The 26,127-nt window shown below is 33.1% G+C and overlaps 1 protein-coding gene across 2 annotated transcripts in view; it reads right to left on the bottom strand.

Annotated features, from left to right (window-relative positions):
• RASA1 (RAS p21 protein activator 1) overlaps nt 1-26,127 on the bottom strand; it is a 47,151-nt gene that overhangs the window by 11,669 nt on the left and 9,355 nt on the right. For both annotated transcript variants that reach the window (XM_034441245.3, XM_087885865.1), the window contains exons 3-19: nt 24,210-24,345; nt 23,259-23,329; nt 22,336-22,453; nt 20,504-20,535; nt 18,782-18,834; nt 17,663-17,813; nt 12,088-12,166; nt 10,110-10,230; nt 9,118-9,274; nt 8,024-8,111; nt 7,348-7,425; nt 5,710-5,867; nt 5,373-5,449; nt 4,447-4,619; nt 1,765-1,924; nt 1,438-1,580; nt 3-118 (exon numbers count right to left, since the gene is read on the bottom strand). In XM_034441245.3, the coding sequence (XP_034297136.2) occupies nt 3-118; nt 1,438-1,580; nt 1,765-1,924; nt 4,447-4,619; nt 5,373-5,449; nt 5,710-5,867; nt 7,348-7,425; nt 8,024-8,111; nt 9,118-9,274; nt 10,110-10,230; nt 12,088-12,166; nt 17,663-17,813; nt 18,782-18,834; nt 20,504-20,535; nt 22,336-22,453; nt 23,259-23,329; nt 24,210-24,345 (1,911 nt within the window). The remainder of the gene's footprint in view (nt 1-2; nt 119-1,437; nt 1,581-1,764; nt 1,925-4,446; nt 4,620-5,372; nt 5,450-5,709; nt 5,868-7,347; nt 7,426-8,023; nt 8,112-9,117; nt 9,275-10,109; nt 10,231-12,087; nt 12,167-17,662; nt 17,814-18,781; nt 18,835-20,503; nt 20,536-22,335; nt 22,454-23,258; nt 23,330-24,209; nt 24,346-26,127) is intronic.

Genomic DNA, 26,127 nt, shown 5'->3' with positions numbered 1-26,127 from the left:
ACGGAGGTAGTATTTCTGCAGCCATGAATATTTTTTCCACTAGCTCTGAAAGGATACTTAGTAGATGTGCTAAGTTAGTATTTACATCTTCATTTTTTTCTAATTTTGAAGGATTCAACTGAAATATACAACCATAAATTGAACATTTTTATTTTGAATGAAATAGATTAAATATGTTTACAATACATAGCGGTTTAAGATTAACAGATTAAGACTACTGAAATACACAGAAAATTTAAATTCAATAATAAGCATATGGGTTGTAATGCCATAAAACTAAGCATTCTTGGCTTTTTTGTTCCATTTTGACCTCTGAGTATTTGGTGAAACCTACAAATCTTTCTCAGAAAAATGTATTTAACTTTATCAAATAAAATACAAAGACACTGTCTATATTACAATGGAAAAATTATGTACAGGTTAAATACAACTATATAAATATTTTTTTAAAAAACCAATAGTTAATATATGTGCTTCTTTATTAATCCATTTAATAGATAACAAGATGATGCACTTTTTGGGTACAATAATTTTAGACAATGTTATGCGGTTAGCAAACATTTTTAATCTCTTAATTCCATCTGAGATTAGGGTATCCTAAATCCTAAAATAGGATTTAGGATCCTATTGGCCTAAAACTTAGCGCCAATCCTATTGGCCCTAAAACTTAGTTTTATACATGGACCTGAGGCCCCAGATGAGTGATAAAGCCCATCTCTTGGCTTTGTTGATGGTTATTTTGTGACGCTTGGCTGCTATATTTTTAAAATATTACTAATATTAAATTAATTGATATTATTTGTTTAATCTATTTTATTGTAAGCTGCTCAGAGTCATATATGTGGGATGGTTGGCAATATAAATTAATTTTTTAAAAACCCAAGTTTTGGAGTCTAGAGGCCATATTTACATAGTACCTATTTATATCATTGAATGCAAAGTTTAGTTAGAAGTAGTGAAAATAAAGCTGTAATGTTTTTTTCCCCCAAGTTCAAAGATTCCTTTGGAAAGGATTCTCAAGGGATCTGTGGATCCCAGGTTGAGAGTATCTGCTCTAAGCTAAAATAATAAAATGGAATAATATTGGAAATATGTACTTTAAAGACAAGTACTAATTAGATTAGCATATGATTTCTTTTACACTTCTAGTATAATATTTCTAAAATTAATGTACTTAGAAAATTGATAATGATAAAATATATTAATAACTCAATTTAAAACCTAAATAATATAATATAAAGGGAATTAATTTTATAAGGATAAATCTCAGTTTAAAATCTCCTCAAAAACTCTTAGCTTAGTTACTATCATGAAGACAGTTTATAGGCTTATAGCATAAAAAATTGTGTAAACGAAACAAATGTACATTAAAAAAAAAGTGTTTCCTAAAGAAAATGTGCATATTCATTAGATAGTAATATTAACTGAATTTCTTACCTCACAAGATTGTTTACTCTCCATTATCTTTAAAATAGAGTCCTTTAGAGCATGATGCACAAACCGTGTAGCTGTAGCTTTCATATACTGTTCCATAAGGGTACTTGCCAGTGTAGTGGCACGGAATAAAGTAGTGGCTTCATCTGAATAAAAATATGTGTTTATATACTGAGTTCAAATATTATATATGGCATTTTATAATAAATCTGAGAGATGTTAATGGTACAAAAGAAATTCTAAAGGAAAGGATTGGAAATGGTAAAAAAGAGAAAAGGAATGCCATAGAAAATTAATTTCAGAAATCAGTATTAAAGATTTACAATATACCTTCCATGCATATTTCTCTGTCATTTAGCGTTCGCAATAATAATGCTTCCAGTTTTTCATGGAGAAAAATTTTAAGTAAAATACTAGCCAGCAATGTTCGATCTTGTCCACACACATGAGATAAGGCATAGACCACGTGCAACTCTTTTTGCAGTACTAACTGAAAAATAAAGGTAAATAATATAATATAAAACCAAAATATCATTTTTTTTCTTAAAAAAAGAAAACAAGCAAATCAAAAATTAGTTAATGCAAAAATGGAATATTAGTGAATGGAAAGTAGCTGCAGAAGCTACTATATTTTTATAATAAAAAACTATTTTAAATATGTTTTTGTCTCTCTGATATACTTATACTCCAAATGATATATTGTTTCTAAACATTTTGCAATTTTCATGTATTTCTGATTTCAGTTCTTTTTTCCCTTAAAAGCCGTACTCTAAATACTTTTTTCTAAATACTAATTTCTCTTGCTGGGTAATACACAATATATATGAACACCATTTTTAAAGATTTGGTCAAACCTCTGTTATGAATATATGCTGTTAATTCTGCTATAACTGCATATTCTCCAAGTTAAAATTTCCAGTCTAATATCATTGGTAAGATATCTCATTGTATAGATAGTATTAAGTTTATCCCTGAGGTTGTGAACATGTATCTTTTTAAACTGTGGTGTTTTTATTAAAATATCTTAGAATTATGCCTAGTTAAAAAATCTGGTTTTTTTTCCAGATTTGAATTCTAAAATTATCTGAATGGTGCTGCATGTTTCTTTATACTACTTTTTAAGTTTTCTTTACATGTCTCCCACATTAGGTAATATGTTCTTCTCATGGCATTTTCAGCATTGATTACAGTATGCTTATTGATGGAGCTGTATACCATCTATAAAACATTTTCTACCAGTTTTCTCTTAAGTTACAGCTTGAGAAAATTTTATAGATGTGTTCCATAGTTCTTCCCATTGTTGTCTAGGAACTGTTTCTTTTAAGTTTTGCATTCAGTTTATCTACCATTTTAACTGACATGTTAGACATGTACCCTAATAGGTGATCTTGATTCTGTACAAGCACTTCAAATACTGTCCTTTTTCTTAGAAGCCTTCCCTAATTTTTGAGACCAGTTTTTATTATTCCAACAATTTATAGGTACATAGACTATGATAATGTTTAGCTTCACCAAGTAATTTTTGTTGTAATTCATCTATAATGGAATCTAAGTATCTGCAAATGTACCGTATTTTTCAGAGTATAAGACATTTCCGGACTATAAGACACAACTACCTTTCTTGGGGAGGAAAACAAGGAAAAAAATCTCTGCCTGCCCGCAATTTGCCTCCTTGCAGCAACAGCAAACAGCCTGCTTTAGTTTCATTTTCATCACAGTCTGATTAGTACAAGCAAAAAAAAATCTGCCTCCTAGCAATTTGTCTCCTTGCAGCAAAATCTCTGCCTGCCCGCAATTTGCCTCCTTGCAGCAACAGCAAACAGCCTGCTTTAGTTTCATTTTCATCACAGCCTGATTAGTACAAGCAAAAAAAAAATCTGCTTCCAAGCAATTTGTCTCCTTGCAGCAAACAGCAGAGGCCCGCACAGCAATAGTCAATGGCAATCCCAGCAGCCTGAAACAGCTGAGGTCGGGAGGCCGATCCAACTGACAATCAACTGCTTGTGCTAATCAAGCTGTGCTGAAGCTGAAACAGGTTGTTTGCTGTTTGCTGCAAGGAGGTAAATTGCTGGGAGGCAGAGGCCAAAGGGTGGGGGCCAGCGGGTGGGCGGGGCTACATTCGGTGTATAAGATGCAGCCAAATTTTCACCTCTTTTAGGGGGAGAAAAAGTGCATTTTATACTCTGAAAAATACGGTAATTCTTACTCTAGTAATCTCCAGTTTGAAAGGCATTTAAACAAAAGGCTAGGGGTAAAATTAGTTACTATGTTTGTCATGAAGTTCCAAACTTCGTCTTATAATAAGTCCTTTCACCTATGTAGATTTCTCAACCATCCAGGTCATGGTTGTCCCAAAGGTGCTTTTTCAAAGGCAACATGGTTTTTTCCTTGAAAGGACAGTGAAAGGACACCACTTATTTGCTCTCTTTTAGCAGTTCCAAAAAAGTTCCACATCATTTGCATATTGATTTAGGTGACCTTAAGGGTACAGATAAATCCCCAAGTGGCCTCAACAACTCTCAAAGAGCTAATGATCAGATGACTGCAAAGAATATAAATCCTTCCATTCATCACCAGTCAGGACTAAAGAAACCTCTTGGAGAAGCTAAATGTTTTCAAGAAAATACAAAGTCCAGTTGCCTTTGAAAAAGCATCTTTGGTAAGTCCTTTACAATTTTTATTCTCTTTCATGTTCCTCCATCATATATATTTATATAGTTCATGAGCTATGCTTCTTCAAGTAATAAAGTTCTAGTGTTGATTTTATGTATTATGTTAGCTATCAGACAGCTTGTTCAATAATATAGTCTGGAAGAGCAATATTACTCTTATCTTTTAAGTCTTGTAAAACTGACATTGTTTTCCAAAGTATTTCAGTGTATGGCTTAAATAAATCTAAGCAAATCTAAGTAACAAATTGAGAGCTACATGAAAATATAAACACCTTGAAAGACCAATAAGAAACACTTTCAAATGTTTTTCAAAATGCTACTGAAATCACACTGTCAATACCTCTTTAAATTCACTGTATTCTTCTTCAGGCATTATTTTCTCCATAGAATATCGTGCTCGGACACGCAAAGAGCCTGGTTCAATACCTTTCAGAGGTACATGTGAACTGAGCTGAAACCATTCATCTGTTGCTTGTCCTTTCTGCAGTCGATTCAACTGGCATCGCATAAATACTTGAAATATAACATTACAGATTATAGTTAGCGTTTTGCAATTGTGTTATAACTAACTGATATTTCAAAAGTTCCAAAGAGCCTTGGTAGTACAGTGGTTTAATGCACCCTGTAATTAACACAGCTGTCTGCAATTTCTGCAGGTTCGAATCTTACCAGGCTCAAGGTTGACTCAGCCTTCCATCCTTTCTAAGGTAGGTTAAATGAGGACCCAGTTTGTGGGGGCAATAAGCTGACTTTGTATAAATATACAAAAGTATGAAGGCTATTGCTTAACGCATTGTAAGCTGCCCTGAGTCTCCGGAGAAGGGCGGCATATAAATCAAATTAAAAAAAAAAAAAAGTTGCTGTTCCTGGCCAACCTTATCTGGGCTGGACGTTTTAGAGGTATTAGCAGCAACCTAGCTCTCAATTCACCTGCCTATAGGATTGCTGAAGAACTCCTTAAGTGGAAATCAGATAGGATTTGAAGACCATTTGAAATGAGAATACATAATAGCCACTATCCTCTCTTGTTTTCAAAGTATTTCTATGAACTGAAATTACAGCTGAAATGACTACCAAAAATGAAAATTCAACAACAATGAAATTTATAATAAATTATGTGCTTGGAATGATATTATAGGAAGGGACAAAGCAGCTTTAAGTTATGTGAAAACTTTTTTTTATTTAACTGGAGAAAAGAGTCATTTTCCTTTTTGATAAATGCAAGAGTTTTGAAATGATTTTTTTTTTAAAAAATATCAAACTTACATATATCTGGATCTTTACTCTTCTTTGTTTTATTACTAAGGCTTATTTCAAACCTGTTGATATCAGAAGAAAGATCACTGGGGGAAAAAAAAAGAAAAATCAGATTCATATTTGTATTTTACCTTCACAATGCCAGAAAGAATGCCAGAAAGTTGTTGGTATTTTCATTACAGTCATATTGGTAAACAAATGAAAGAAAGCTACATACTATAAAACTGTCTGATTTCCAATTCCATTTTCAAGTATGGTATTCTCCCTCCCTCCCCCCCCCACCAAATCTATTCAGTTTGTTGGCAAACATCCCTGCCCCATGAAATAGAATTTGCATGGAACTTACTCAAACACAAACTCCTCTGACCACACAGGATTCTGACCTTCTCGTACATGGGTTTTTGCTACCTGAACAGAGTTCAGGGATATATTACAGTAAGGATTAGTAAAATGCTTTGCTGGAAGTGTATGGGCTTCTTCAACATGCAAAATAAGACTGCTGACCTAGAAAAATGGCAACAGAATTTTAAAATTTATTTTACACAAATTACAAAGTATAAAAAATTGTACATAAACTATAAATAGTTACATCTACTGATATATTAAGTAATTATATACCTAGTAATACCACATTAAGAACTCAAGCATAAATAGATTTAACTTGAATGCTATTGTATATTCTTTCATATCTATCTAATGTTGGTAAAGAAAGCGGAAAAATGTCTGGATAGAATTTACACACTACTAAAATTAGAATACAATGCAAAATTATTGACTGGTTTTTAACTGTGGTTTTTGTCTGCATAGAGCAAATTCAGAGAAACTGTTTAATGATATTACTGTTCCAAAGGTACATGGATAAAGATAAACAGAACCCAGAGCAACAATAAAAGAGATACATGTTTAATTATTGAAAGAGATGAGGTGGGGGAAAGAACCTATTGCAAAATAAATTCAGAAAACCATCAATCTCCATGGAATGCAATAATCTTCTACAAAATATCCTACACTGCTACTAATGCAGGACCTAGTAGAAAGTTGAAGAGGATCACTGGGCCACTTCCTAGGGTATAAAGAAATGTCATAGACTGTGGAAGGCATAAGCACCAACCTCTATTTAAACCTCTCTGTAATTCATAAGAGTTTGCTCTGTGCAGACACATACAGCCTTTTGAAAGAATGTACAGCAATCCTATAAAAAAGTTAATATTTAATCATAAAAACACTATTTTTATGATTAAAATAATTTATAATGACTAATTTTGTCACGTATAAAATTGGAAGGAAGAGTACTGTAACATCTAAATCTTAATTGTTCTACCAAATATTAAGATGTAATCAGTACAATTTGCTATTTATTATTTTTAATTCTCAAGAATTTTTGGAAGAAAAAGCAACCCAATAAGCGATATACAATTATTACAATAATACACATTTTTGGAGTTGGCTTCTCTGTAAAAATGTCTCATTTATGCTAAACAATTAGTTTTCAGAGGAGAATATACTTAGTTATCAGATTATATTCTCAATATATAATCCTGTAACATATATAGGATGACATCCACACAATAATAATCCCACTATAATTAGACATAAAATACAGTAAATGATATCCCATACTACCAGATATATGTTGCTCCATCATGATTATAGAGCATTCTATAAGAAAAATTAACATCATAATTGATTATATAACTGCTTTTTCTTATAATTTAGTTAGTAGGTTAGTTCATGACTCTCCTATTGGCTTTGACTTCATTATTAAAATTGAAGTTAAAAATTATTAAAAGCAAAGCAGTACTTATATGTTATTAAAATTATTAACTCCATTTATTTCATGTTTATTTAAATCTTTAATTTGTTTAAAATACATGGTAAAGGAGACCCTGTGATTATTCTAAAAAAAAGTTATAACTTCTTTACTTCATATAAGTAATACATTAGTTCAATCGAAAACATTTCAGTATCAGTGAGAACACATTACCTGACGCAAGCGCTTATTAGATGTTCCTGAACTTGTTTTTCGTAAATTGCAAAAAGTTTGCAAAACTTTCATCCAGTCCTGCAAGCAAGAATATCTCAGATCAGCAGTTCCCATCTATACAGTGCAAACTTTTATAGATCCATAGCTGGTTGCAAGGATTACAGACAAAATAGCACATTTAATCCTTTAACTAATCTCTAGGTATTTTAGTTAAGTTTAATTTGTTATAGCAGGTCTCTTTCTTATTCCTCCTAATGCAGAAAAGTAGTATGCTCATAATCAATTAACCATTTAATTACAGGAAGGTAAAGTATAAAGGCAACTGAAGACACTTTTTTCTGACTGTCCTATTTCTGTAAGTATTTGCTCTTGTTCACTTCTAAACAGATTTCTTAAATCAAGACAACCCTTTTACCCTCTACCTTTTAATAAATTGCTTCATTAAGCTGTATGTCAATTTGCTTACAAGGAAAATGTCCTTTTGGGGGGTGAGTATGTGTGCGTGCATACACACGCTGTAACCAAAAACTTTTGACCTCGAATATTATAAATACAAACTACTATAGCAAGCACATTATTACAATCCAATCTAATTTTTATCACAATACATTAAAAACATGTCATATACTGCTATCTTAATCATATTATTTCAGTAGGTTTTTTAAAAAATATTTACCTGTGCTTGTTCTGGAGTTTCTCCTGCAAAGTAAAAGATGTAATGCTCTTCACTAAAGTGCTGAACTACTATCTGAAAACAGTTTGGCCTATTTAAAGGAAAAACAAACAAACAAGCAAATAAAAATAGAATTCTTTTAACAGAATGCAGGTGTCATTACTGGGATATGCAGTGCTTTTCACTCCCATATATGTTTACTATTATTACTCTCCTATTGCAGTGTCCCTGTTCCAGCAACTCCTAGAAAGTCTGCTTCCTGTCATACACGTAATAATATCAACAACTTCTTAAAGGTAGTCAAAATCCTTAGTTGAATTATTCAAGTCCTATTGTCAGGAATAGAAATGGACAATCCATAGGTCGTAAAACTATCTGTTAGTTTTAATGTTCTTACACCGACCTAGCCCTTCTCCCACTAAAAAAGGATAAACAAAAATAAAAAATGGGTCATTTTACTTCCAGAAACACTCATTTTTTGTTCCTTGTAAAATTTAAAAATCAATACATTGTACAGGTTTTGAAAATAAAAAGATGAATTACAATAGCTCTTAAGCAACAGAAAATATAATGTTTCAAGATTTATAACAATACAAAATTAAAAAAGAAAAATGAGGCAAATATATTTTCTATTGTTCAAGAACCACTTATAAGTCACCTTTTTGTTTTCAAGACTTGTACACTTTATTATTTTAAAAATTATTAACATTCAATTATTTATATAAACTAGAATACTAAAAACAGACGAGAAAAAAAGATATTCTATCAATATTAATTACAATTTGGATTATTAATGTTACAAGCATTAGAATTATTTGACTTTTCAAGGTTGAAAATAAATCTTGTATTGTTAATACATAACACACACACACACACACACACACACACAAAATGAAAGGCAAATATTGATGAATGGAACAAATTTAACAAGAATATACAAAAAAGTAAAAAAAAAAACCAACCCAATTTCTATTGGATATATGTTGCTGCAATTCTCCAAGTTTAAAATCCCATTCAGATATTGTCAGAACAGTGTCTTTACATTTGCTTCATTAATAATGAAATTAACCCCCAAATATTTGAAAATAATATCTTACCTGCCAAACAGACTATCATGTACACCATAGACAGAACATACACTTAGATCTATCAATCCTTTGGGTTTAGTTGCTCGCTTTTCACTTTCAAAATAAATAAGCTGAGCATCATTTCCTTCTAAAATAAAGTACAAGTTCTTCCACCGCTTTCCTTTACCTGTAAACAGGATAAAGAGGCAGGGTAAAGTATGTGGATTTTCTATCATCAAGTCTCTGACCATCTGACTTCTAAAATTATCTTATTTGTTCAAATTACCCCCCAAATTTTTAAAATGGATCTTTAATAATGGAATGGTACACAAGGTAAACATTTAGCTGAACTCAAATTTTGATTGACTGCTGGGAAGATTCCCTATAGACTGGATATGAATGTATGAATTCATACCTTTCTGGAAGGTTTTCTTTTAATATTATAATTCTAATTAGTAGTTTCAAATTCTATACATCCTAAGCAGAAGAAAAAGGCAATTGTAGAATTGCATTTTCTTCTTGCAGGAATATTAATATATAAATATGAGCTAAAAAAGACAGTAATATGCAGTTACACTCTGTATAAAGCATACAAATTAAGTATAAGCAGATAGGATTACATTATGTTTCTACCACACAATTATTTATTTATTTGCCTCTATTATTTTTACAAATAATTAAAGGTGGTGAACATGTCCAACACCCCTTCTTCCTCCTGTTTTCCCTGCAGCAACAATCCTGTGAGGTCGATTGGGTTGAAAGAGAGTGACTGATCCAAAGTCACCCAGCTGGCTTTCATAGCTAAGGCAGGTCTCCTGCTTTCTAGCCTGTTGCATTAACTGCTGGACCAAGCAGGATCTATTTAGTATAATAACATTTCCTAAACTTTAGTATGTACAAGATTCTGATCACTGACACTGGATGTATTTGCCACAAGTGAAGCAAAATTTATCTGAATTGTCCAATATTCACAGCCATTCTTAACAAACCCCCCACCCCAAAAAACTATGATTTGTACTTACTTTTTTTAAGAAGATATCCTTTTTTAACAATATTTTTATAGAATGCATCTTTAGTTTTTCGCCGAATTGTATTGTAAATTTCTTTTCCATCTACAACATCATTAAGTACTTGCCCTTGATGCTGAGAGAAAAAAAAATGTTAATTTTTCATTCTGAAACACTAGAATTCTACAATGCATACTATAGCACACGGATTAGTTCATGCTGCTGTAGGATACTAATTAAAGTATACTATCTTAAATTCATGGTATAACTTTGTCAGCTACTTCTATACCTCCCCCCTCCCGTATTCATTTTTAATCCATTTTCCCATATCCAACTAGAGCAAATTAACAATACAATAAAACAATAAGAATCAGATGAAAAATTTCTTTTCTTTTACATTTTAGAAATCTTTATACTTCAACTAATGGTTTTAAAATTGTATTAACTCTACTTGTATTATTTAGTTTTACAAGTAGGAACAGCAACAATATGCGTGTTTCATATTTTTGTTTGGAAGTTCAGGAATTCTTATTCCATTACTCTTCTCCTAAGCTTCTATTCCATTCCTTCTGTCACAATGTTTCCTGGCCTACCTATTTTGGTTGGTTTACTTAATTTTGCTTTGGTGTCACTTCATAATACTGTAAACAAGTGGATCTGCTTGTGCTTGATTTTGTTCATTTATAAAAGTAAAAACAATAATAAAAACAAGAGCTATAAAAGATAAGAATTTAAGTGATCTACAAAATAGAATAAACTTTTTAGACGAAAAAGCCATTTTTTTATTACTAACATTACTGTACTTTTCAGAGTATAAGATGCATTTTCCCCCCAAAAGTGGGTGAAAATTGCAGTGTGTTTTATACACCAAATGTTGCCAAAGCCCCTCCCCGGGCCCCTCCCTTCGGCCTCAGCGCATCACATTTTCGGCCTCTGCACATCCCATTTTAGACCCATTCCAGGCTGCGGGGATCGCCACAGCACATCGCCGCCTACGCATGTCCCATTTTTGGCCTCCGTGCATCACATTTTCAGCCAGTTCCAGGTGGCGGGGATCGCTGCCACCGCCACCAATCCCTGCCACCTGGAACCAGCCGAAAATGCGATGCACGGAGGCAAAAAACAGAGCGTGCAGAGGCTGAAAACGCGATGCACGGAGGCTGAAAATGCAACGCATGGATCCCAGCACCTTGGATCCCAGTTGTGATCCCAGCACCTTGGAACATGTTTAAAACTGATTGTGTTAAGGCCAAAAACGTGACACACAGAGGCCAAAAACGTGACACGCAGAGGCAGTGCTGGGCTCTGGCGATCCCCGCAGCCTGGAACAGTTGATTGGCAGTATTCCAGGAGGCCGATTCAATAGCCAATCAGCTGTTTGTGCTAAATCAGGCTGTGATAACGTGCTGAAGCTGACCAGGCTGTTTGCTGTTTGCTGCAAAGACGTTAGCCAGATCAATACCGATGGATGCTGGTAGGCAGGGGCAGATTTTTTTTTTTTCTTGTTTTCCTCCCCAAAAACTAATGTGCATTTTATACTCCGGAGCATCTTATACTCTGGAGCATTTTATACTCCGGAGCATCTTATACTCCGAAAAATATGATAATTTCAATTACGACTCTCTCTACCGAAAGAGCAAACCAAATATTTTTTTATTTCATTTATTTGATGTTTTTATCCTGCCTTTATTACTTTTAAAACTAACTCAAGACAGTGAACACAGATAATAGTCCTCACTCCTCCTATTTCCCCTACAACAGCAGCCCTGTGAGATGGATTGGCTGAGAGTGATTGGCCAAAGTCCCCAGCTGACTTTCATGCCTAAAGTGGGTCTAAAACTCACAGTCCTCTCAGACAGCATTTTAACCACTGGCTCTCAATACACATTTGCAAGAACAAATGATGAAAAAATAATAAGCCTTTATGACTTTTTTGTATTTTTGCGATTACTAAAACCTTTAATTACAATTAAACATTCCTGTAATGACTCACCTGCATTGGAACAGGATCTTTAAGATAATAGCCTTCAACAATCTGTTCTTTTCTATAGTGATCTATGATATCTGCTATACTGTTAAAAACAAAACAAAACAGGAGTCAATTAAGAGTCAGAATTTTATAAAATTGAAATAGAATGGCTATAAAATATAGATGGGTGCAAAAATATAGGCTTTTCTACTCAAATTGTATGTTTTAATAAATTTCCAAATGAAACAAAGTTGACACAACCTACACAAAGGGCAAAGCAAATACACCATAACATCTTTCTGAAAAAATGAATGCATTCATACTATTATGTGCAGTTATTTATTGATTCAAAATTAAGAAAACACTGAACATTGCATTTGCAAAAAGTTTGAACACTCTTCCAGTTAGCAATTTCCAATGCCTCTCTAGAAATTATAGTTTTTAAAGACGTCCTGTATTTAGCTAAGGCTATTTGTGCCTGTTTTTGAAATGTTTTTCTACTTTTTCTTGAATTTTTTTAGTTCAAAAATATTCTTGCATTTTTTAGATCTCTTGACATATTTTCACTACCATTCAAGTATGAAGGGCAGATTTTATTTTTATTTTCCTGGCAAGTACCCTGTAGTTTCTCTTTCCTTTTTGTTAAGTCCTTTATTTCTCTTTACTGTAAGTACTTCATGATTAATTTGCAGGTATTTTTCAGATTTTCTTTCTGAAATACCCAACTTTTTTTCAACTTTATCACTGAGTGTGGCATATTAACTGTTGATATTTAGCTGAATCCATTCTTTTTCTCACCTGCATAATATTTAATATGCCACTAGCTGCCCCCCAGTTGCAAAGAATAACTACCATTTCTTGTTTTATTTAAATGCTTCCTACATTTTTTTCTACAAATGTACTTTATATAGTTGTGGCTGAACATTTCAATTTTGTTATATCTAAAATGTCTTTGGAGATTCTCAATCATTCAGGACATGGTTGTCCCAAGGATGCTTTTTTTTAGCCAAAAGGCAACTGGACTTTGTTTGTTTGTTTTCTTTGAAAACACTTCTTCTTTTTCAAAAAGAAAGTAGCACTAAATTAACTTGATGTCCAAATTTCTCCATCTACCATATTTGCTTCTTTTCTTCTTATTTTGAGCAACAACGGAGAACTTGTTCAAATTTGCAGAATTGTATATTGTATTTAACGTTGTACCCTTGTATCAGCTTCTGTTCACTTTGTGACTCACTGAAATGTAAAAGATTCTGTAACTATAACCTGTTAGAACTATATTTAATAGCACATAATACATTTTCTACATATATATTTTTACATTGAAAAGTAAAACACATTTTAAATTTTGTAGAAAAAATGATGAATGTATATATTTTAATGTATTCAGTATTTAGTACTTTATAAATAATATTGAAACTCTCTAATATGAAACAGAGGTCTAAACAGTAAGAAAAAATTTTAAGTCACAAAATTCTAATGTAAATAAATGGTTTGGAACCAAGTTATATGACAGTCTTCACCTATAGCACCTTCTCCATACATTGAGATAAGGAACAGTAGCATGTGTCTAATTGTTCTCCTTTGAAAACAGGAAAGCAGTCTCACACTAGTTTTCTATCTGGCATATCATTTTTAAAAGTATAGGTACGCAAGCATAAAAACAAATTCTTTCTCCATTTTATTATTCGATTATATTGCTTTGAAATGGCTCATTTTAATATGAGGTTGAGGAATATTTTAAGTGTGGCTTTTATAAACTGTTGATCTATTACAAATCTATTCTTATTTTTATAAATTGCTCTGAGTTTTTTCTCTAAAAGGGAAAGCAAAAAATCATATTCAAATTTAATCACATTTGCACTGAAAAGTTTGATATGTATTATAATAGGGAGACAGGGTAAAATTGCACCTGAAGGCCAATATTCAAACAAAGAAACAAAATCTTGCATTCCACACATCATTCACAAGTCTGTACATCATGAGCACTAAAATGCACCTGAATAAATCATTGTGTATAGACTATATCAACAGAACACTTTTCTTCATTTTGGCATTTTCAATTATAATAAACATGCAATGACATCAGCAGAAAAGAAAATTTGAATTTAAATATATGTGCTTAAAACCAATAGTAAACTATATACTTTATGTTACGTTTTCAGAAGTGCAGTATTCATAAACTTAAATTATTTGTTATATTATCAAGCTTTATACTACCCCCCCGCTTTCCATATTTTTAGAGACTTTGCCCAATAAAACCAATACATTTCACTTTATGAAATCTGATATTTATCAATTTTTTTCCTGTAATATCTACAAGTGAAGAAGGATGGTGTCAGTTTTACTAGGTAGACTCTCCTGCCATTTCTTTTATAAGCCAAAAAATTAGGTTTCTGAGCCTCTTGTACCACCTACTATAAAATAATAGGCTATGCTGTCTTTTATCTGACATAGCCACAACTTTATATTTTATAGCTTTCTAGGCAACATCTCTTCTCTCTGTCTTCCCATTATCATTACAGCCAGGGAAGAGAGAAGTATGATTTTCTGAAGAGACTGCTCTATAGTTGAGGAGGTTATCTGTAAAATCTTATCTTATGTCCCTCTTCCCTACTGTATATCGTAGCACCTACCTGCATATCATTTTCCACAGTGTTAATAGGCAGCTGAAAAGAAATTCAGCTGGCTAAAATTTTCTAAATAGAATTTCATAAAAGAAAGGAAAAAGATAAAAGTCAGTCACCGAATCTGGAGCTGTTAAAGATACCAACACCAGTTCCTTTCCTATACTTCTCCTACTTTCACTGGCTCACTAACTTCATTTTGGTCCATGCTTTACATCATAAATATTTTAATTCTGGTTGAACTGTCAGGAAAAAAACCCTGTACTCTGTGAATAATAACAGTTTGTGTTTGGAATATTTTGCATATCCCATCCTTTTGCTAATAGAAATGCATAGCACACACTTATTCAGTATACTCATATTCAGTAACCTATATGTAAAACCTAGGAATTAAAGCAATACACATTTGAAAAGAACGTTAAATCTAGTAAAATACTGAATATTTTAGCTTATGACTACTTTGAGCTGAGTTTTCTCCTATTAATCATAAATATTTTTAAGAAAAATATGGAAACAGTTGGTTTGCTACTGAAAAAAGATATATTGAAGAATTACATAAGACTGAATATTTTAGCTTATGACTACTTTGAGCTGAGTTTTCTCCTATTAATCATAAATATTTTTAACAAAAATACGGAAACAGTTGGTTTGCTACTGAAAAAAGATATATTGAATAATTACATAAGACATACTTAAAAGTGTGGCACTATCAATGGACTTACTAAATTCTCATACTATATACTCCGAAAAAAATTATAAGAGGCAGAATAAAATTGCATTTGAAGGCTAATATTTAAACAGTTATGGAACTCTTGCAGATCATATCATTTACATGTCTGTACATCATGCTTTCTGAAACGTATTTGAATAAAATCACTGTGTACAGACAACATCAACATAGCATTTCCCCCCTTTTAGCATTCTCAATTGTAATGTAAACATGCAATGACATCAGCACGAAAAAATCTTCTAAATATAAATATACTATATACATAAAAACTAATATGGTAAATGGTAAAACAGATTCCCTCTGTTTGGATCCTTGTCAACAACTTTACAGTTATAGTTTTAATAAAACATTTTCCTATCAAATATGTCAAATACTATTATTATTATATTATATTATATTATATTATATTATATTATATTATATTATTCAGTTTAGATTTTGGGCTCAAAAATTTATCAGACTGTCAATGAAGCTTACATCTTTGCATGCTCATTGTGTGGGGAAGCCTTTAAATTGCTCCTACTGAACCTCCAATATCTACTGCTTTGATAATTTGAGAGCTGGATCTGGAAGTGTTAAACACTACTTCAAAACTCTCAGATATATCAAATATTTTGCTTTTCTGCAAAAAGCATTTTCATTTTGAAAATTTCATGATAATATGTTGTTGTCTTTCTCTTTCTCACACACATGTGCATATGTAGAAACTATCCAATAATGAAACTATATCTTGTGACAAAAGAAATTTTAAAAATGTTATATGAATGAAATCCTACTATGAACATTTTAAAGATATTACTTTTAATTAATTATATATACCTGGTAATTAATTATATACTCAGTACACCAAAAACTCAGCTAATTAGCACAAAATTGTCTTTTGAGGAAGTTGATGTTAAGATAATAGGTTGGATTCAAAAAACTTATGTAATGGGCTTTTTCCCTTTACTTTGTAGCTTCGTCAGGATCAGAGCAGAAAAAGCAAAGAGAGCTGTTGCTGTAGAAAATAGTTTATGAGATCCAGCAGGCTGCTTTAGATAAGCATAAGTAAATTTCCACTCACACAGTATAAAATCAAATTGCAATTTCAGTATCTAAACAATGAAGTACAAACACAGACTTAAGGTTGAATTATTGTATTTGTAACAACCACTGAGAACAGCTTATAAAAACTGAAATAGGCAGTGTAATTCAAGATGGCTTCAGATGAGAATGTTTTCTAAAAAGAAAACACTTTTTAGTTTTTTCTCATTGCCAAGTTACACAAATCAGATCCTGTTGAAATGGGATTTTTATTGTTTAATTCAAGACTGTGGACTCCTGTTTCATACATGTCAAAGTTTTCAAATGGGAGGCTTCTACTGCCATACCCTTAAGAACTAGACAACTAGACAATGGGCAAAAGATAGTTTACCTTTTAAGGGGCTGACTCTGCTGCTAGCTCGGTTTTCAGTGAGGATGTCTGAATGCCAGACAGATTTAGTGAAGAAGATATTCAAGAAGCTTGTATGTGGGATATGCAAAATGATCCAATTGTATAGCCTCATAACATCTTCCACTTGAAGTTCTATGACAATCCAATGACCTTCTCAGCTAGGAGAACTTGATACTTTCTCAGTCACACCAGCTGCAGGATTTCTAACCACTCAGAAGACAAGCTGGAAGCGAGAGAAATTCTCGGTTGGGATGGACATCAATTCCCTGGTTCATGTTTGGCATATCCAAGTTCCATAATCTAGGTTAGGGCAAATCTTCTTTGGAAGTGAGAACTAAACTTAGCACTACTAAAAGTTATTCAAACACAGTCTAGATTAACATACTTTTAAGAACTTGAAAAATAGAATGAAATATACTCAGTATAAGTGCAGTTTTATGTCCTAAATTTTCTCTCATGTGAAAATTAAGTGCAATGTCTAGTGATGAAGCAATGATACTTTTAAAAGAAATATAGTGGAATCCACTTTTATGTTCCAATGGCCAAGCCTTTATTTGTTAAGATCTGACAATTGACACATGATCTTACTCATTTGAAAACATGTACACAATTTTTATTTAATGTATTATATACATTTTTTAATGTTGCATCTTTCAAATCAAAAATAATTGTTACTTATAATATCCTTCCTCCCTGCACAAAAAAATCAAACCTCACAAAACCACAAAAATCTGATAGAATTCAGTATATACCATTAATGGCAATTAACAGAATACATAACACAAATTGTAAAATATGTTTGCAACATACCTGTTATAGTATCTGCCCCCCATCATAAACTGATTGTTTGGTGTTGGACATATTTTAAAACGCTGTATGTTTTCACTGGTTCGAAAGTAGAGTGAGTAATCTCCAGGTGTATTATCAGAAGGCCTCACAAGAAAACTTGATACTTGACCCACTAATTATAAAAAAGAAGAAAAAAGTTACAGGTCTTTGTCAATAAATCTAGCTGTTTTATTTTATTGGTCTGAAATTTAGCATGCAGCAGAGAAAAATTTAATCAGTTGCAAAAAGACTTGTAATTAGGATATTCATTAATCAAGCAGTGATAAAGGAGTCAAGAATTTCTAAAAAAAGGTCAAATCTTTTCATGTCTTACTTTGCAAATAAAGCCTTCTACATCTTGAAGTAATCCCAAATTTAAAAACCTTTGCTGAAAAATACCTCATATTTTTATAGTAGACAATTTTGGCAAATACTAGAATGATATTTAAATTTTAGTTTAGACATGAGATAAGATACTACTATCCCTGATTCATATGCATGCCCTCAGTTTCCATACTTACATCTGGCTATTCCGATGGATTTTAGTTATAAAATTGTGGAAAACTGACAATTCATTTCCTGCAGAATTATATACTGCAAGTCCTAAAATAGTTTTAATGGTTTTTTTTAAATCCCACCAAACCCCCTAAAAAGCAGAGAAATCCTGGCCTAAGCACATGTGTGATATTTCACAGTCCTAATTCTATCAAAAATGTTACACGATGTTATACAATTATGTTTTATATACTCAAAAATGGACTTTTCTTTATTTTTTAAAAAAAGGCTTAGTTCAACCGCAACATTAGTACAAAAGACATGCATGTATTTAGGACTGAATAATACTTTGATTCAAATTTTTTAAAAAAGTTCATGAGGAATGCAAATACTACTTAAGTCTGAACCTGTGTTATAGTCTGAGGTTGTGCTATTGTCTTCCAGTTTCTGGAGATCTCAGAAAAGGACATAACTGCTCTGAGGTGTTAAAAGAAAGATGCTACATTCTGACTTCCATGCTCCAACATTGGAGATAGAACAGTGGCATATAATCCTAGCATACATTTCATATTAACAGATATTCTATTAATTAAAATTCACAAATACCTGTCATCAGCAAACTATAAGCCTCTTGTTTTGAAATCTTTCCATGGAACCATCTTAAAGAATACAACAACAACAATAAACACTAGGAAATATTAGTAGCAAGCTCTTTGGTTTGCTTTAGGAAACATACATCTTACAAATGACAATTAAAATGTATTTACAAAAACCAAAAATGTAACATTAAAAATACTTGGATTCTTTTATATCAGTTGAATTAAATGTCAACAATATCTGATAAATAAGTTTTAAAAGTGCTAGTTTTTTCTAAATCAAATATAATAGAAAACAGCAACCTGATCTATTTCATGAAAGGACCAACTGGAAGCTAGAGCTGGTCCAGAATGTGGTGGGGAATGTTGGGAACATCATGCTATGCCCACAGGACCTCACTGTTTTTCAAACTGCATTGGTTGCCAGTTAGGTTCTGAGAGAAATTCAAGGTGCTGCTTATCACCTTTAAAACCCTTCATGACATACAGTCTTGGCTATTTCAGGGACTGTCTATTTCCAATTGTTTCTGCTTGTTCAGTACAATCAAAAGGAATGAGTGTTCTCTGGATCCACTTGATTTTACAGTGTTACATTGGAGGCAGGGCTGCTGTTGCAACTTCTTCCCTTTGGAACAATGTCCACACATAGATTCTTGCACCTATCTTCCTTGTGATGTTTAGGAAGCTGTTAAAAACCTGGCTGTTCTCCCTGACCTTGGGATAGGATAGTTGGAGTGGTCCCTTTTTAGTATGTATGCTGAATGGCCTATGTATTGCTTTCCAGTCAGCGAGGGTTCTTTTTTACTTGTATCTCGAAATATTGATTTTCATTTTTATTTGTAAGTTGCACAAGGATTTGGATGTGTCTAAATTTGGAAATTCAATTAAAATATGTTCGGAAAATATTTCAAAGCAAGCTTTATTTCTATTGATGTTCCTTTATCCAGATGAATATATTTCATTCCTTTTGAACTACAACTTGTTGTTCGAGAACTTCTCCATTGTACTAATTAATCACCTCAGTGCTAAAAAAAATTGTGACTAATACCAAACAAAGAAATCCAGATATGACTTGAGTCAAATATGAGTCAAAATTGGAATATATATATATTTTTGAAGTCCTAAAGTATTTCTCATTATGCACGTTAAAATAGCACTAATTCAGTGTTCAGGCTCAGTATCTTTATTTGTGCTGCCTGTTAATAATTTTGCTCAATACAGGTAGTCCTCGATTTACAAGTTCATTTAGTGACCATTCAAAGTTACAACAGCAGTGAAAAACGTGACTTATGGCCGTTTTTCACACTTACGACCATTGTAGCATCCCCATGATCATGTGATCAAAATTCAAATGCTTAGTAATTGGTTCATATTTATGACAGTTGCAGTATCCTGGGATAATGTGACCACATTTTATTGTCTTCTGACAAAGTTAATGGGGAAGCCAGATACCCTTAACAACCGTGTGACTAACTTAACAACTGCAGTGATTCCCTTAACAACTGTGGCAAGCAAGGTCGTAAAATGGGGAAAAACTCACTTAACAACTGTTTTGCTTAGCAATGGAAATTTTGGGTTCAATTGTAGTCGAAGGTCAAGGACTACCTGTATGTATCTAGGCATACAATCTTGGTTTTATGGGATGATGCCTCTGGCATATAAAAAAAGCAAGAATTAGCATGCTGGAAGAACGTATACCTAGATACTTATGTGTAAAAAATTCTACACTTACATTTTGCCTTCATGTGGATCTTCCTCTCTTCCCTTAGAAAAATACGATACAAAAGTATGAACATAAAATGATTGTAGCATTAAGCATGTTAAAGAATTCTCTTTCGAAAAAAACATAACTAGTATAATTTAGAAAATTTAAACATTAGGTTGTTCTAAGTCAGAACAGAGTGTCTGTCCATGCTTATTCAGAATTACATGGTACATTAGACAACAAAGCTTTCTGCAAATAAAGTTTATAAAGGAATATAGTCTAAGATGCTTAAAAAGACCTAAATATTTTAAAATATGCCCTGGGTTGAAAACCTTAGTAAAAGAGATTGATAAGATCCCTCAATAAGCAGGTAGCAGATGTGGTCAAGGGATTCTCCACACAGTACCTGGTGTGTTAATTGCACCCATTCCTGGACTAGGAGATCTGGATACAGACTATCATTTTTAAGCCACATCTCAGTTGGGCTATTGTAATGTGCTCTACATAGGGCTGTCCTTGAAGACCATTGAGAAACTGCAACTGGTTCAGTATGCAGCAGAACAGGTAGTCATGGTAGCATCTTGGTACAGGCAAGTAAAATTTCAATTTTATAAGTACTTTGGCTCCTAGGTATAATTCAAGGTGCTGGCTATCACTTACAAAGTCCATCATAACACAGAATTGTACTATCTGCAGGACCACCCATCTTCAGTAGTCTGACTGTCTTCAGAGACAGTAGTCTCTGAAAGTATGCACACACCCTTTCTTGAAATAACATGTCAAGATTTAGGAGACGTGTTTTTTTAGGCTGCAGTACCTGCCCTGTGGAACTACCCTCCAAGATGTCTCTGACCCTATTAACCTTTGAAGATCTTGCTATTTTCTTAGGGCCAAAGTTAGGAGACCTAGTCCTAAGAGGTGAAATACAAGTTGATCCAGCCTCAACTGTTTTGTTGTTGTTGTTGTTAGGGTACTGTGATTTGTTTTTATTATTGTATACCATTTGGAAGTATCATTTCTGCAAATTGGATACTCAGATAATTAAATAAACACAGACCCTGTGCCTAATCTTTTTTCTATTTCCTATCCAAAGGAAGGACAAGGTAAAAATTAATTAATAGACCTATAATACTAATTGAAGGGAATATATGTGGTTCAGGATAGAACTGGGGAGTCTTTCATTTATTTATGGAATTTATATTGCCGCCTATTCGCACCTGGCGACTCAAGACAGTTTACAGAATATAAAACCTCATATTCATGCTGAGCTTGGATGTTTTCATGCAGACGTTTCATTACCTGGCTAGTAATATCTTCATTCTAGAAGGCTTGGAGTTTGCTCTCTCTGTGTTTATACAGTAGCTTGCCCTATCAGTGTGCGTATGTGGGGGGTTGTTTTCTCCTTGGTCCTTCCTTAATTAGGCTGTTGTTTACTAGTTGATTTGTTCACTGCTGGATTGTTTGTTTGATGCTGGTCCTGGTGTTAATCCCTGCTTATCTGGGTACTGATTTCTACCAAGAGATGTTCTGATCTTTTTGTTTCCTTTTTAGCTTTTTTTATTGCCTCTTTTGAATGCTGTGTAAATGTGGTTTATCTCTAAGTGCCAGTGGCTGATTTGTCTGACTGCCAAGTTCCCAGGAATACTTATGGGATCACCACTCTCGTAGACTATAATGCAATGTATAGAAACAATAGCTTTTCCATACATGCAACTAAAAATATGGATCTGGTATGTAGATGATGCCCTTTGTCATAACAGAAAAGAAACAATTAGAGACTCAACAATCTACAATATCTTCAAAGGAATAAAGTTCACAAGAGAAGAAGAAAACAACAACAGTTGAATAATATTACTTACCACTTCCTCTACTAAGTCTTCTACAATAAGGCCTTGTTCATCAGTACGTAAGTTTGTAACCCACATCCATCCATCTTCTAATTCATTGTGGACAATGAACATGTCTCCTTTAAGGAAACTACAGGTAGTTAAGGTAAATTTTATTAATTATTTAAATCAACACTCAAGCGAGCAAAGTTACACTTTTATCAACTTGACCTAATTTCTAATCTATCTTGCAAATTAAATGAATTTCTTATAATTTCCCCCTGAACTATAGGCTATTTGATGATCACTTGTAACATAATTTTATTTTAAATGTGTTTTATGTTATATTAAATATATTTATTTATTTATTTGAAGGACTCATATTCTGAAATATTGGTGGAGAAACACATTGGAGCGGTATATAAGCCTAAATGTGATTGCTGTTGCTAACTGCTATTGATTCCAGAACAGCAGATATGGAGCAAGAACAGAATGTTACTGAGCTCTCCAGAAATCTCCTGAAATCCTCTAATTTTTTTAAAAAATCACATCCTACTTTCAAAATTGTTAAAATTGGTAACATATGATCCCACAATTATTTACCACGAAGTGTATCTGCTTGAATTCGGTGTGACTAACACTACAGAATTGGATGGTGCTTTAATAAAGTTACTTTAAATAGAAACCTGGAGTATTGCTGTGCATTCCTTAAATCTAAACTTATACCACATTAACTATATCCATCATTTCCATAAATTTGACTGACTTCATTATTAATTTAATGATAAAACAGGCTTTACATTGAAATAAAAGTATTATTAATTAAAGTGATTATTTTAAAGCAGTTTTCCATTATTTTAAATTAAGAGAGTGTCGTGTCATTTTAATTCTTACAAAAAAATCTAACAAATATTAAACCCAAATGTACATGCATTATTTATCATTCTAAATTATACCTTATTTCATCTGTTTCTGGCACTTTAGTATATGGCAGAATGGCTCGGACTCTCCTGCGGTCCTCTACTGGCTGTAAAAAAAGAAAGAAAGATTTTCTGTTTTGAAGAAAAACTTCAGAATTGGTATACTGATTCTAGACAAAATCTCCAGCATATTAAGACCCACAATTTATACTCAGCTTTCCCCCCCCCCATTCCTTCAATCATAAAGTTTCAATTGGCCAGAACCAATTTCAAAACCAATAAAAATATCAAGATTTTTATCTAGGTTTTGATGTAGCATCAGAAATAAACATAATTTAATAATAAAATAATTGAGGTGGGCTTTTTTTGAATTGGGACACAATCATGTTTTAATTAAGATTACTATAAACAAATATAAAATACTGGCATTTGTGTTATATATGGTTGAATTTTTGTAAAATTTAAATAAGTTATAGAAAAGTCTTAGATTTAAATTCAAATTGTGATTTATAAAAATAGATTGTATTACATTTAATTATTGTCATATTATTAATTTTGATGTAAAATTCTGGAGAACTTCAAAACTTGTAATTATTCTGTGTCAATCTAGTTAACCTCTTTAAGAGACTATATGGGTTTATATAGGTATGGCATTTAGATCCTCCAAAAAAGTGCAACAAAGCTGTGAATCTTGAAACAGTGATTTTCAGTTTCTTAATTTAATTTATTCTTTTTGTCCCATGAATCAGTATTGACTCCTGGCAACTGTAGTTTTCTTGACAAGATGTTTGGAAATGGTTTAACACTGCTGTTTCCTAATGTTAAAAGAGTGACTGCCTATAAGGTTATCCAATTGCCTTTGTGCCTAAGTAGAACTCATCATCTCCAGGTTTCCTACCTGGTACTTTAACCACAATATCAAACTGGTTCACTTCCAGTTAATTTCAAATATATAAAAATGCACATTCTTATATAAAAAATACATACCTCTGGAGGTGCTACAGGAAACAATAATTTTTCCCCTTTAAGCAAACAAGACACATGGCTGTAATACCCTATTAGATCAGAAAGTGAAGAAAACCGTCGGCCACCAATGTAATAATCGCCACACATTGCAATAATCCTATCAGAGAAAATAATAACCAATATTAGTAGAATGTCCTTTTCTATTAAAAATGACTGCACATATAGCAAAACTGGAGGCAGTCCTCATTTAAGGTATATTCTTTCAGCAACTGTTTGAAGTTATGATGGCGCTGAACAGGAGATACTCATAGTTGTGTCCCTCTCTGTATCCCTGCGGTACTGGTGTGATCATGTGGTATGACACCTTACAAGCAGCTTGCTTAATAATAGTTCCCAGTTCCAAATGGTAATCAAGAATTTGATTTATATTCTACATTTCTACTCAACTGACAACTGAGTTTTTTAAGGGTATAGAAGGATAAAAAGCATAAATTAAAATTAATATAACAATTACTAAGTAATATTTATAAGGTTAACCTTATTCTTCCTTTCAGCAAATCAAAGATAATTTAGACTTAGACTTAGAATAACTTTATTGTCACTTTGAATGTACACTAATTGGTATACATTAAAATGAACGTTTGTTGTATACAGCTCTCAAAGTTGACCGCTTCCAATATACACTACATAAACGTGACAAAATAAAGACAAAATAATTCATATACCCACATATATTATATGACACAGAGAAATAACAGTCTAGTCCATTTATTTTCAAAATCATGGAAAGACTGATCTCTTTTGAGAATTATGTCTAGAACATGACCCTACATTAAACAAAGCTGCATTTAAAAAAAATGACAGCTGTAGAACATGTGGCTAAACTCTCAGCAGCTGCCATTCTTCAAACAAGAGAAGCAACCCTTCTTGAGTCTTTCCAACATTTACAAATTAATCTCCTTGATTTGAAATTAGAAATTATACCAAGCATATATATGCTAGTAAATATTGCTTCACAATATTTACAAGTTCATGGAATGGTTATTATTGTGGTTATCTTACCACAATATTTTACGAATGAAAATGTTTTAATGCACGCTACAACTTCATCTTCTAGACCCGTGATGGCAAACCTATGGCATGTATGCCAGAGGTGGCACGCAGAGCCCTCTCTGTGGGTATGTGAGCCGTTGCCCCAGTTCGGCTCCACCGCACATGTGCATGCACTGCCCACTGACCATCTGGTCTTCAGGTCTCTGCCGTGCATACACGTGGGGCAGAGCATGTGCGGAAAGCCCATGCACACATATGAAGGGGGCAGGGGTGGATTCTACTTACCTTTACTACTAGTTCGCAACAGGACCACGCGCACTTGCTTTGCTTGGGTGCGCGCTCTTCTGCACATGCACGGAAGTGTTCTGATGATGTCAGGGTTGGTAGGCGGAGCCTCCCACCAGTTTTACTACCGGTTCTATAGAACCGGTGCGAACTGGGGGCAACCCGCCACTGGTAGGGGGACATGGCGCATGCAGGGGGCATGTGTGGGGCCCACGCGCGCATTGCATTTTGGGGGTTTGGGCACATGGGCACACATTTGCACAGGCGCATGTGTGGTTTGGGCACTCGGTCCAAAAAAGCTTAGGCATCACTATTCTAGACCCAGTAGTCAATAGAAGAATGATGATGGAATGAATAAAAAATTGGGGAGAGGAGTTAAAAATAAGAATAAGAGACAGAGTAGAAGTGGCCAATTTCCTATTAAATATAATATATAACTGATTAATATTTGCAGCCTGCTTGAATTACAAGTGCATTTTCCAGGGCATATTCTAATACCTGCAAAGAGATATTGATCACAAAATCTGCCAATACTCGATATTAACTGAATATGTAACCTGCGCATACCCTTTCAGCCAAAGAGATTTTTCACAAATGTTTT

This window comes from Pantherophis guttatus, chromosome 2 (genome assembly GCF_059756535.1).
Source record: "Pantherophis guttatus breed Tessera chromosome 2, ASM5975653v1, whole genome shotgun sequence".
Lineage (NCBI taxonomy): Eukaryota > Metazoa > Chordata > Lepidosauria > Squamata > Colubridae > Pantherophis > Pantherophis guttatus.
This window is presented reverse-complemented; position numbering and strand designations above follow the sequence as displayed.